Source organism: Eucalyptus grandis, chromosome 2, assembly GCF_016545825.1.
Source record: "Eucalyptus grandis isolate ANBG69807.140 chromosome 2, ASM1654582v1, whole genome shotgun sequence".
Classification (NCBI taxonomy): Eukaryota; Viridiplantae; Streptophyta; class Magnoliopsida; order Myrtales; family Myrtaceae; genus Eucalyptus; species Eucalyptus grandis.
The window spans coordinates 56,267,968-56,280,106 of record NC_052613.1 but is presented as its reverse complement, the minus strand read 5'-3'; the positions used below and the strand labels follow the sequence as shown (position 1 = coordinate 56,280,106).

At 39.5% G+C, this 12,139-nt stretch overlaps 1 protein-coding gene across 1 annotated transcript; it reads left to right on the top strand.

Moving 5' to 3' along the window:
- Positions 1–2,551: 2,551 nt before the first annotated feature.
- On the top strand, positions 2,552–11,749 carry LOC104434031 (vacuolar protein sorting-associated protein 41 homolog). The gene is given in 19 exon segments (XM_039306680.1): positions 2,552–2,943; positions 3,977–4,246; positions 4,326–4,505; positions 4,679–4,939; positions 5,325–5,457; positions 5,548–5,638; positions 5,951–6,053; positions 6,598–6,705; positions 6,777–6,869; positions 7,677–7,832; positions 7,912–7,974; positions 8,089–8,154; positions 8,385–8,585; positions 9,581–9,658; positions 9,737–9,856; positions 9,976–10,056; positions 10,158–10,243; positions 10,408–10,489; positions 10,580–11,749. Coding segments are annotated over 19 exon segments (2,895 nt in total). The 5' UTR covers positions 2,552–2,664; the 3' UTR covers positions 11,024–11,749.
- Positions 11,750–12,139: the final 390 nt, after the last annotated feature.

Genomic DNA, 12,139 nt, shown 5'->3' with positions numbered 1-12,139 from the left:
AAATGATAGCTTATATTTTTTATGTTGTTTTAGGAAATAGGTGGAAATGAATAGATATTCCAAAATTCAAGCAATAGTTTAATATGTGAAAAAATTAGCGAATAATATCGAATGACTTATTTGACTTTGCTATTGATTGTTAAGAAATTAAATTGAACAAGTTGAAAGTTTAAGGTCTAAATTAAATAATTGTGAATAGTTCAAGGATGAACGAATTGAAAGTCTAAAACTAATACTGCACACTAGGCCATAGCTTATTGACTATTAATGTTACTTTCAATTAAAAATAAATTATTTTTCACTTTTTAAATTTCTTATAAATATTTTACACAAGCGAATTTTTTTCCAAAGGTAATAATCATTTAAGTATAACAACTCGGTTTTTACATTGAAAATTTACTTTTGAAGACTATAATACGTTGACCGACTCACACATTGATTGTCATATAACCGAAAAGGGCAAATGCGATTGATGATAACCAAGGATCAATCAATCTATTACTATGTTTTGAAAAGATAAACATATTAAAACCTCGAGAAATTGCTCAATTGATAAGTACGCCCATCCACTTTTCTCTCAAGTCCCTTGTACAAATCACCACTCTTCCGTGTTCTTTTTCGGCCATTTTCAGGAGTATAGACCCATGTGATTTTAGAAATTACCCGGCACATGTGAAATGAGAGAATCCACCACACTCGGCGACACTTCCATGAGGAGGAGCCGAGTACTCAAAAGAGTGTCGGGCGCTCCATCGATGAAATAAAAGAAAAGGAAAATGTATGGATTACTCGTACTGCTATATAAGTACTGGGTCCTCGAGGACACAAGGATCATGACGGCGGAGCAAGAGCTCCATTCACATAAGCACCACAGCTTGCAGACAAAATGCTCGATGGAATGGGGTGCCGAGTCCATTCCCAAATGGCCCTCCTCGACTGCTTTTCCCCGACATGGCGGTACCATCGCCACCATCAAAGGTTCTGCGAAGGCTTCACAGTGCACTCACCCGCACCGCACTCATGTTACCTGTCTTCAGAACACACATAAAAGGTTAAAAAAAGGAAAACTGTATAGTACTTGAATTTTTAATTTATTCAATATGATCCATTAACTTCGGTCGAGTATGAAACATTATTCCTGAATTTTTAATTCGTATAACGAGGTCTCTAAGTTTTGGTTGATGTTCAATATGTTACCTAGACATTTAAATATTTTCATATAGTTTAAGGATTACATCAAGCGTTTGTCGATATTTAAGAAACCATATTGAATAAGTTAAAAGTTTAGATATGACATTGCAAGTTAAGCTAAAGTTCAAAGATCACATTACTAAACTCATAAAACGAGTGAATCAGGTTTGAGTTGAGTTTAAAATGATCTACCAATTTAATATGTCTTTATCACATTTCCATGTAATATAAATCCAATGTCTCATACATGACTAAACCCATAGACGACCCAACTCATATTGCTAAAGCACTTCGATGTTCAACCCAATGTAGGAAAACTTATGCCAAAATTACAATGAGAGCATGAAGTAAGTGAATACAAGATTGAATGAACCCCAAGAGAGAGTCATAGGGATGGACTGGGTCTATAAATAAGTAACGAAGGCCTTCAACATCCATATTATCTTAGGTCTTAATATTCTAAACTCATGTACGACCTATTTATTGAATATAAACAAATGCATATAACAACTCGACCCATCAGGTATGGGTTAAGAAATAAGTTTGATTTATTTTGATAGGCCTAAGTATTATATGAATTAAAAGTTCGTAAATGATACCGTGGCGAACCAAAATTCATGGATTATCCTTGCTATTGCCTCAAACGAAATCACAACTGGCCATAACAAGTAAAATGGGCCTGTAACGTCATTGGATTTCAAGCCCACAAGAAAACATAATCGCCCCCACAAAAATTGAGGCAACGTGTGTCCTGTCACAATCAGAAGTCGAAAGCAGAAATTTTTGAAGGAGACGCGTCCGTGGTAACACGCCCTCAAGTCGGCTTATCTAGCAAAGATACCCCCATCAGAGTCAAAATGCCACGTCGCGGCTCTCGGAAAGGCTTTATTTCCATTGATTGCTATCATCCCCAAACAATTAGAAAAGAAAAGTAGCGTCACAAAAAAAAACATAAGAAGATTGTCTTTCGATCTCTATGAATTTCAATACCGCATCTCCGGCTCTCCAGCTCGGCTCTCTCTTCCATTTGCTTCTCGGTCGCAATTGCCCGAATCAATTACTAACACAAAAACATTTCATTACGAGATTACTATTGACCAGCGCTTGGACAATGACCGATTGTTGGAATCGACCAGACCTTCGCCAAAGCGCAAAAGGAGGATAGCGACGAACGACGGGCCGAAGGAAAGTGGTTCCAGCCAATGAACAGCCGCCAGGTGGCACCGGCCCACGTCATGATCTCGTCCGCACTCTCTTGTCGGGTAGCAAATAAATAATTGGGAACAACCGTTAATCGGATTACTCCGGGAATTTCCCAAAATAACCTTTTTTCCAGGACGACATCCTCCCCCGTTCCCCCTCTCCCTCCTCTAGAACCCGCACAGGCCCAGCTCCCAAACGCAGCAGATCTCTCTCTCTCTCTCTCTCTCTCTCCCAATCATTCTGTCACCAGCTCCGCAGCCAGCAATCGTTATGCAAATGGCGCCGATACCGTCGGAGAACGGCGTCGAGGGAGACGACGAGCGAGAAGACGAGGAAGCCGATGAGGACGAGGAGGAAGAGGAAGAAGAGGAAGCGGAGGAGGAGGACGAGGACGAGGAGGAGCCTAGGCTCAAGTACCAGAGGATGGGAGGCAGCATCCCCACGCTCCTCACCAACGACGCGGCGTCGTGCGTCGCCGTCGCCGAGCGCATGATCGCGCTCGGCACCCACGGCGGGACCGTCCACATCCTCGATTTCCTTGGCAATCAGGTAATCTCGCGGATTTCTGCGCCGCTGCCGTTCGATTTCGTGCTCCTAAAAGCCTCTCGGATTCGCGAAGGTCGAACGCTTTGCTTGTGGCTTGCTCGTTTGGGATCTGAATTTCCCTTTTCTTTCGTGGCGATCGAGCTCATTATGGAGAAAGTGTGAGGTGACGATCGGGGTGCGGAATTTCTGTCTATGAGCCCGTGGAGTGAAGCTATTAGTGTTTTGATTTACTTCACAGTCAATTTGGGGCTAGACTTCTCTTCATTGGATTTTCAATTTGCGCGATCACTTTCCACCGTAGCTAGGCTAGTTTTAGCTTCCTTTCGAAGAACTACGTCCTTTGCAACTTTTTCCCCAAATCTGCACTTAATTTCGTGGACATAGAGTTCGCTTTCTAATAATCGATAGGCAGTTCTTCTAACACAAATTATTTGAGCCAACTCATCATCTTCAACCTATATTAAGCCTTACCTCACTGGTGAGGCAGTTTTTTCAGGTGGTAGTCTTCGATTGCTACAGGACGCTTCCTGGTTATCGGGGAAAAAAGCCTTTGTTATATTAGTCCAAGTTTCTATTAGCTGGATAGTAATTTAGTATCCAGCATTCATAAACTTGTAAAAAAGATAGCTGTTTTGGGAGTGTGACATTATCGAATCACTACCAATGCATCGCCCTATCGAAGTGGAGCTGGCTTTCTGAAACTACTTATGATGTATGTGACATACTGCACACGTCATTTATGCATCTTATCAGCTGTTAACTTTCTTGTTTCTCTCTTTCAGAATTTCTGATTTTGAACTTGATATGAGGACATAAATTTTCCATGGGCCACATATGAGGTGCTCAGATCTCATCATTTCAAATACGTTGCCTTCTTATCAGTTTTTGAATGAAGAGAAATGTACAATAGTAACTTGAGGGTCCTTTTTTCTCGTTGCCAAATCATAATCTCCTTCCTGGGCGCTGTAATTCTCTCATCTTTATTGGTTGAAGTATTTTTAGATTGTCTGTCTGTCTTAGTCTCGTTATTATGCAGGTTAAGGAATTTGCTGCCCATACAGCCGCTGTCAATGACCTTAGTTTTGACACGGAAGGTGAATATATAGGAAGCTGTTCAGATGATGGATCTGTTGTGATAAATGGCCTCTTCACTGATGAGAGAATGAAGTTTGATTATCACCGTCCAATGAAGGCTATTGCTTTAGACCCTGATTATGCCAAAAAAGCATCCAGAAGATTTGTAGCTGGTGGTTTGGCTGGTCATTTATATTTTAATATGAAGAAATGGTTAGGCTACAAGGACCAGGTCTATAAAACACTGATCTGCAGATTTTTAAAGATGCTGCCATATTGTTTGATCCTGCTGACTGGGAGTAGCTTTTTAGGTTTTGCACTCTGGCGAAGGTCCAATTCATGCAGTGAAGTGGAGAACCAGCTTAATTGCTTGGGCCAATGATGCTGGCGTCAAAGTTTATGACTCAGCCAATGATCAGCGTATAACATTTATTGAGAGGCCTAGAGGAAGCCCGCGTCCCGAGCTTTTGCTCCCTCATTTGGTTTGGCAGGTGAGTCTTAAGACTCAAATTGTTGCTCTAGAATTGTGCAAGTGTTAGATAGGTGTTGCTGCTAGTGTTGCTTAAGAGTTGCAGCAGCCCTCTTTTTGCTATAACTCTCTTTAGATGGTGTGTGTTCGATAACAATTTATTTTGATGGTCTGCCACCTTTTGATGATAATCAGGATGATACACTGTTGGTCATTGGTTGGGGAACATCTGTGAAAATTGCATCCATCAGAAGTAATCCGCATAAAGTTGCCAATGGCACCTATAACCATATTCCAGCCTCCACTACGAATCAGGTGGATATTGTGGCATCATTTCAGACAAGCTATTACATATCGGGGATTGCTCCCTTTGGTGACTCTTTGGTTGTTCTAGCTTATATCCCGGGGGAAGAAGATGGGGAGAGGGACTTTAGTAGCAATGTACCTTCCCGTCAGGTACTAACTCTTAAGTCCACCCACTGTCCTCAGCATTTTTGTTTTTAGAATTCAAACAGCATCTCTCCTTTTCTTCCATCATGTTCGGCATGCTGGTAATGCACATTGAGATGGATGCTTCGCCAAGAGGAACTTCACGTATGGGTTGTGGCTAGGTGGTTTTCATTTGACTAATTGTCTTATCTTGGAGCCCATAATTTAAGAAGATTCTGCCAAAAACTAGCATCACTACATAATATGTGCACCCTCTTCAGTTTTTGGTGTATGGAGCAACTTGCTGGAGGTCTACTATGCCCTAGCATATTAAATTTCTTTCAATCCTGATGGTGAACAAGAAAATAAAACTATCTAAATCAAAAACCATCTGAATTTTTATGAAAAACAGGGAAATGCACAGAGACCTGAAGTGCGTGTAGTAAATTGGAACAACGATGAACTGGCTACAGATGCCCTGCCTGTACATGGTTTTGAGCATTACAAGGCCAAGGACTACTCCCTTGCTCATGCTCCTTTCTCAGGTTATTAAACTTGTGGCTAAAATATATTTTTTTAGTGTAGAAAAGATTGATTATGCTTAAACCCTTGAATGCTATTATATTTGAAAGCAGGTAGCAGCTATGCTGGGGGCCAGTGGGCTGCTGGAGATGAGCCATTGTATTATATCGTGTCTCCCAAAGATGTGGTTATAGCAAAGCCTAGGTCAGTCTTATTAGTCTTTCTTGTAGCTTCAACTAGGTACTACCATATATTTTGTTCGTTTCAGCTTCAAATAAGGTGTATATGTGAGGTCATTTTCCTTCTTTTGGTTTCTGGGTAACATTTGGTGGGTGGAGTGGGGCAGGCTTATATGGTACTGGATGCATTCATTCTTGGTTGATTTTTTGGCTGATCCTTTAAATTACTTGGGAGCTATGCTTTACTGTAGCACGCTTTCCAACAAACTAGTGCTTTTGCATTTGAATTACTGATGCATGCTCAGAGCTAATAGACCTTTGAATGTGTGATTGCTAGGGATGCTGAAGATCATATCTCATGGCTTCTGCAGCATGGCTGGCATGAAAAAGCTTTAGCAGCAGTGGAAGCTGGTCAAGGACGCAGTGAACTTATTGATGAGGTGCTTCTATATCATTTTTACTATCGTCTTATATGAGGCAGAATTTGCTAGTCCAGTGACTCTCCTTTTTCTTCTCTGTTGTTACTTTTTTTTCCCATTTGCATGCGCACAAGAAATACATATATGTTCTTATCAGAGATAAGCACTTGAAAAACATCAAGTTGATTGAGCAAAGTTTTCATGGATTGTCATTTGTTGAATCTCACTTCCTTACTCATTGTCTCTACTTCTCCCAAGTTCAAATCTTTGAGGTGCCGCGCTTTGACTTTGTTTTATATGTTTTTTTTTGGTTCGTGGCATCTAATTCTCATGCTTAATGGTCATGATGAGATGGTAGATGAGAATTCAGCTCTACATAATCAATTACCAGTGAAGTTAGTATATGCATAGTTATTAGTCTTTGATTTTTCTTTTTTTCTTTTTTTAAATACATATTCCTTTTGTCATCTTGCTCAATTTTTGAAGATATTTGTCATAGTGTCTATGGAAGGGTACTTAGCTGCTGGTTACTCGTGCTTTGTTGACTGTTTTTCAATGTGCACAGGTAGGATCCAGGTACCTTGATCATTTGATTGTGGAAAGGAAGTATGCTGAAGCTGCTTCTTTGTGTCCAAAATTGCTGCGCGGATCTGCTTCATCATGGGAGAGGTAAGTGACTCTTTCTAGAAGTTGTCTATGGATAATTTGTGGTTGACAATAGTTGATAGGTGCCTGTTTGCGCAGATGGGTTTTCATTTTGCACATCTACGTCAGCTTCCTGTTTTGGTTCCATATATACCAACAGATAATCCAAGGTTGCGTGATACAGCATATGAGGTTTGTTGGCTAATTGTTAAAGAAAACGTTTAATTTGTTTAGTAAACTTGTTTTCTGTCAGTGAAGTTGTTTATCAGTTTGCATATTCAATTACATTGCTAAATATCCCCGTTGATTGTCTCCCAGTTGCCAGTAATCCAGTATGGCTGGGTTAATGATTTTGACCTTACATTATATCACACCAGCCTGTCCTTTTATTTTTGTTACTATTTATGTGGATGATTTACCAAGAGGATCTTGGATTCTAGTAGATGTCTAGTGTAATGGAAGTGCGGACATGGTTCCTGGATGTATTATCAAATAGGCTCCTATGTTCCTGAATGACATTACCCACATTCAATGATTGCACAAATCTTTTGTGTTTTTATTAGATGATGAACTTCTAGTTCTTACGTGACATGTCAATTGCAACAAAAGATCTGAATAGACACTGTTCATTTGGTCCCCATGTTATATTCCGATGAAACTGTATCTGCATTGTGGACTATTCTAAGCTTTAACATCAGTTCTTGAGCAGTTAAGTTTCGGTTCCATCATCCCATTTTTCTGTATGATTTCCATGAAATAGGAGGAAGTGCATAACTTCCAGAGATGTGCTACAAACTTTTTAGTCACGGACCATTTATGGCTATCATACTATACCTAGACAAAAAGGATCCACTAATTCCCAAAAATACAAATTTGTATCAAGTTCAAGGTTACGAGTAAAGAAAATAGGGTACCGAAGTATTTCTTCGTTTACTTAGTTTCATCTTAAAATTGGTGAATAAGACACTTGCTTTTTATGGTTTTTGTTTTGAGATGCAGGTTGCCCTGGTGGCTTTGGCAACAAATCCGTCTTTCCACCGTGAGCTATTATCAACTGTCAAATCTTGGCCGCAAGCAATATATTCATCATCACCTGTTATACAAGCCATTGAACCACAGCTCAACACTTCATCCATGACTGATGCTCTCAAGGAGGTAGATATATGAGCTTAGCTGTTAATCCAATTTGAGAATCTCTGCTTTTAGCTTTTTAACTGTTCCTTTTGTGCATCAGGCTCTGGCAGAGTTGTATGTAATTGATGGCCAATATGAGCAAGCTTTTTCACTCTATGCTGATGTAAGTGCCAGCGAGAGTCTAGTATATTCCCGTACTGAACACAATGGCCGAGGAATATGCTGTTTGTGACTTCAATTGTCTATGGAACTGATGTCTCTTTTAATTATTTTTCAGCTTATGAAGCCAGAAGTGTTTGACTTCATTGAAAGATATAACTTACATGAAGCCATTCGTGAAAAGGTATGGTGATGCTAAGCAATACATAGGGCATAAAAAGGCTTCTGGATGTAAACTCTAATATTATGTGAGTTGATTGGGAGTCTGGATGACTTTTGTTTTTATGACTCTGTGGAGCCATATGTTAAAATTTCTGGTTTTGCATATCTAATTTCATTCAAGCCTGTGAATTTTCAGTTTTCTGGTCTAAATACTTGCATGCTTAGTTCAACCCTCTGTTTTTCTTCATGCAGGTTGTTCAATTGATGATGCTAGATTGCAAACGTGCAGTTCCTTTGTTGATCCAAAACAGGGATTTGATAACACCATCCGAAGTGCTTTCTCAACTTTTGAATGCCAGCAATAAGAGCAATTCAAGACATTTTTTGCATCTATATCTGCATTCCTTATTTGAAGTGAATCCTCATGCTGGAAGAGAGTTTCATGATATGCAGGTATGAATAGACATAGACATAGAAATCCTCAACTCCTTCGTTTTCCTGCCGCTTCCTTCGGTGGGCTAGGAGTTTGGTTTCGGTGTTGTATGGCCACCGAATTCTGCTAGGGATTGCTCTCGCTATCGACCACTCAGTCCCTCCAGTCTTCCTTTTGTCTTAGTTGTTTTGCTGGTTTGCCACTGTTTTGGCTTTCCTTGTTGTCCCGGTGCCCGGTGTGGGCTGTCCTTTTGACGGTGGTTGGCTTCCCTTTTCCATTTCGGCACCCTTCCACTCACTACGACTTTTGTTCGTTTTGAGTGTAAGTTTTTGGTGCTGTGACCTCTTCTTGTATAGTTGGTTCAAGCTCAAATAATTTATTAACTTTTACCAAAAAAAAAAAAAGACATAGAAATTTCCTTCTTTTCTTTATTTTGCTTTCTTTCAAATGCTACATTGTCGCATGCTTTTGAAGTGAGGTATATATCTTCTGTATAATCTGACCATTTACTTCTTAAGCCTTTGATTGCTTTTTATGACAAAGAACAAAACTATGTTTCATCATTAACATTAAGTTGATTGAGCCAGGAAACTAAAAACTGAAGAGCTACTATCAGGATGATAATGTGATACCTTACAACTCTTGGTGTCGTGCATGATATGATATTATTCCTCAATACTGTTTGTGTGGATGGTAACGATCATGTCAAAGACTGTTGAACACAGCTCTCTGTATTCTTGACCAAGGTTTCATATCCTCTTTGCTTCAGGAATGCTAAATGTACCCAAAGGTCTTGTCCTTTTTTTAAGACTGCTTTACCTAATTATTTTTGCGAGGTCTCTGTGCTAATCTAAACAAATGATTTGGGTCACGATTGCACTTTTAATTGTCATCTCATTTTTTAAAGAAGTTTAGAGAAAGATTATAGCATTAATCATTATTCCTCTGACAATGTTTAGAATACATTTTCTACTTTCATGAATGATCAGAAGTGTTCTACTTTTTCTGGTGATAGGTAGAGCTCTATGCTGACTTTGATCCAAAGATGCTGCTTCCTTTTCTTCGCAGTAGTCAACACTATACACTTGAAAAGGTTTGGAAAGTAATTTCATGGTTGACCATAATAATTTGGAAGTTTTTCAACCTATTAAGCTTTCAAGACCAATTCCAGGCTTATAACATTTGTGTTACAAAAGAGCTTATTAAGGAGCAAGTGTTTATACTGGGAAGGATGGGGAATTCAAAAAAAGCTCTTGCTGTCATCATCAATAATTTGGGAGACATAGAAGAGGTAAACCACTTCTTTGTGCGAAAAAAGTTTGCCTAATTTTTCGGCTCAATTAGTTTGTTCCTTGTATTTCTCAAGTAGTCTAAATCTTGGTGTTAATAGAAGCAGTACATTGTGCACAGGCTGTAGAGTTTGTGAGCATGCAGCATGACGATGAGCTATGGGAAGAATTAATTAAGCAATGCCTTGACAAACCTGAAATGGTACCGTGATATCTCTTCAATGTTACTAAAACCTTCTTGGGATTGCCAATAATTACATGCCAGTTATCTGAGCTTCCAAACATGTTTTCCATGCTTGGCAGGTGGGTGTGTTGCTGGAGCACACTGTGGGGAATCTCGATCCACTTTATATTGTCAATATGGTGCCAAATGGTTTGGAGATACCTCGGTAAGTATTGACCAAGAAAGTTTATTCTGGTTTTCCTTTCCTGTTGAAATGATTATCATGTTAAGTTGCTTGATTTTGCTGGTTACGGTCGCAAGTCATTGTTCCTTAATTATATCAAAGATGATCCTCTTGACCATTTTCCTTGTTCTTCAAATGATCGACAGGCTAAGGGATCGCCTTGTCAAAATCATCACTGATTACAGGACTGAAACATCTCTCAGACATGGGTGCAACGATATTCTTAAGGTAAACCTTTGGTTACAATATGTAATCTCATTCATCAAAACCACTTCCGAAAATGCTTAATATTATTCTTTGTTTTCTTAAAAACGGCAGGCGGACTGTGTCAACCTCTTGGTAAAGTACTACAAAGAAGCAAGACATGCTGTGTGTTTGAGCAATGAAGAAGAAGAGGCTCGAGCAAAGAAAAGCGATAATAAGGCTTACCAGGAACCAGAAAAATCGTCAAGCGTGAGAACTACAGGGGTAAAGTCCAAAACTAAGGGAGCTGCAAGATGTTGCATTTGTTTCGACCCCTTCTCCATCCGAGATGTGTCTGTAGTGGTTTTCTTTTGCTGTCATTCGTACCACACAAGTTGTCTTATGGATTCCACATATACGATTAGTGGAAAAAAGGGGACTAAGGAAGCTTCCTCAGATCCCACGTCGCATTATGATTATGAGTACGAGTATGACGACGGTGATGAGGAAGATGAGGACGATGACCAGAAGGGTACCAACCGCATGCGGTGTATATTATGTACTACTGCTGCCAATTGAGTGTGTCCAGTGTGTGCTTGTCCTTGCATGAGAGGGTGTTTCGTCTCAGTCTTCCATGCCTGTAATTTTTGGTGTGCCATAGTGGCTTTATTGGTTTATTTATTCTGTGGGGGCCTTCTTGTTTTTCTTCGGTCTCTGCTGATTAATGTATCATAGTGCATTTTGCTGACTTTGCTTCTGGCATCATGATGATGCCTTGAGCCTATTTATTGAATGCGAGGACATAGACGTGAGAGATTGAGAGGTTACTAAGAAGGTATATGTGCAGAAGAAGTCAACTTTGTCATTCTTGTGGCGGCGACGTCATGGACTGTGCCGCTTATAAGAAAAGTTTATGGAAGGTCGATCTTCAACAGGCAGAGGTGCGGGAACAAGCCAGGGGTTTCGGTCACGTTTCGCCAGGTGGAAAACTCTGTTTTAATCATGTGGAGGTGATCGCTTACTCTTGTAAATTATGTGGTTCGGCTTTAGCTGGAAGTGGAGATATCTTGAGGTGGCTATGGCTGCATACTGCAGTGCTGGTTGATTTTTTTTTTTTTTTTTTTTTGGGGGGTTAGGGGGTGTTAAGTAGACAAGACCATGGGATAGAACAGCTAGGACTTGCGAGAGACATTTTGCGGAAGTTTTCTTTTGGGTGTTGGTTTGGTTCGTTAGGCTGCTTCTTTGCGGAACTCCTCGATGGACTTTGCTAATTCTTTGGTATAAGAGTTCATTTTTGGGTGGACATATATATGTTTACAGCTTTCCTTTTTTCGTGGTAAACCATGTTTTGAGTCATTTATATATGTCGAGCATGATTCTCTTGCGCTGAGCTGGTTTCATCGTAGGCACGGCGCTCAAATACTGCTTAGAAGCAAAAGAACATCAACCTCCACGAAAAATATATAGAGCCAAGAGAAAGATAATGTGTTGTTTAAAGGCACATGTCATTAATTAGTATATTATTGCTAAGTAAAGTACAATTGAATTTCTTCCAGTAATTTGGTTTATTCTGGTAAAAAAAATTACATAAATAAATAAATTCACTAAGCTTCAAAAAATAAAATGATTTTAACATTTTAAAATTATTTGATAACACGATTCTTTAAATATTCATTAAATAGGATAAATAACCCT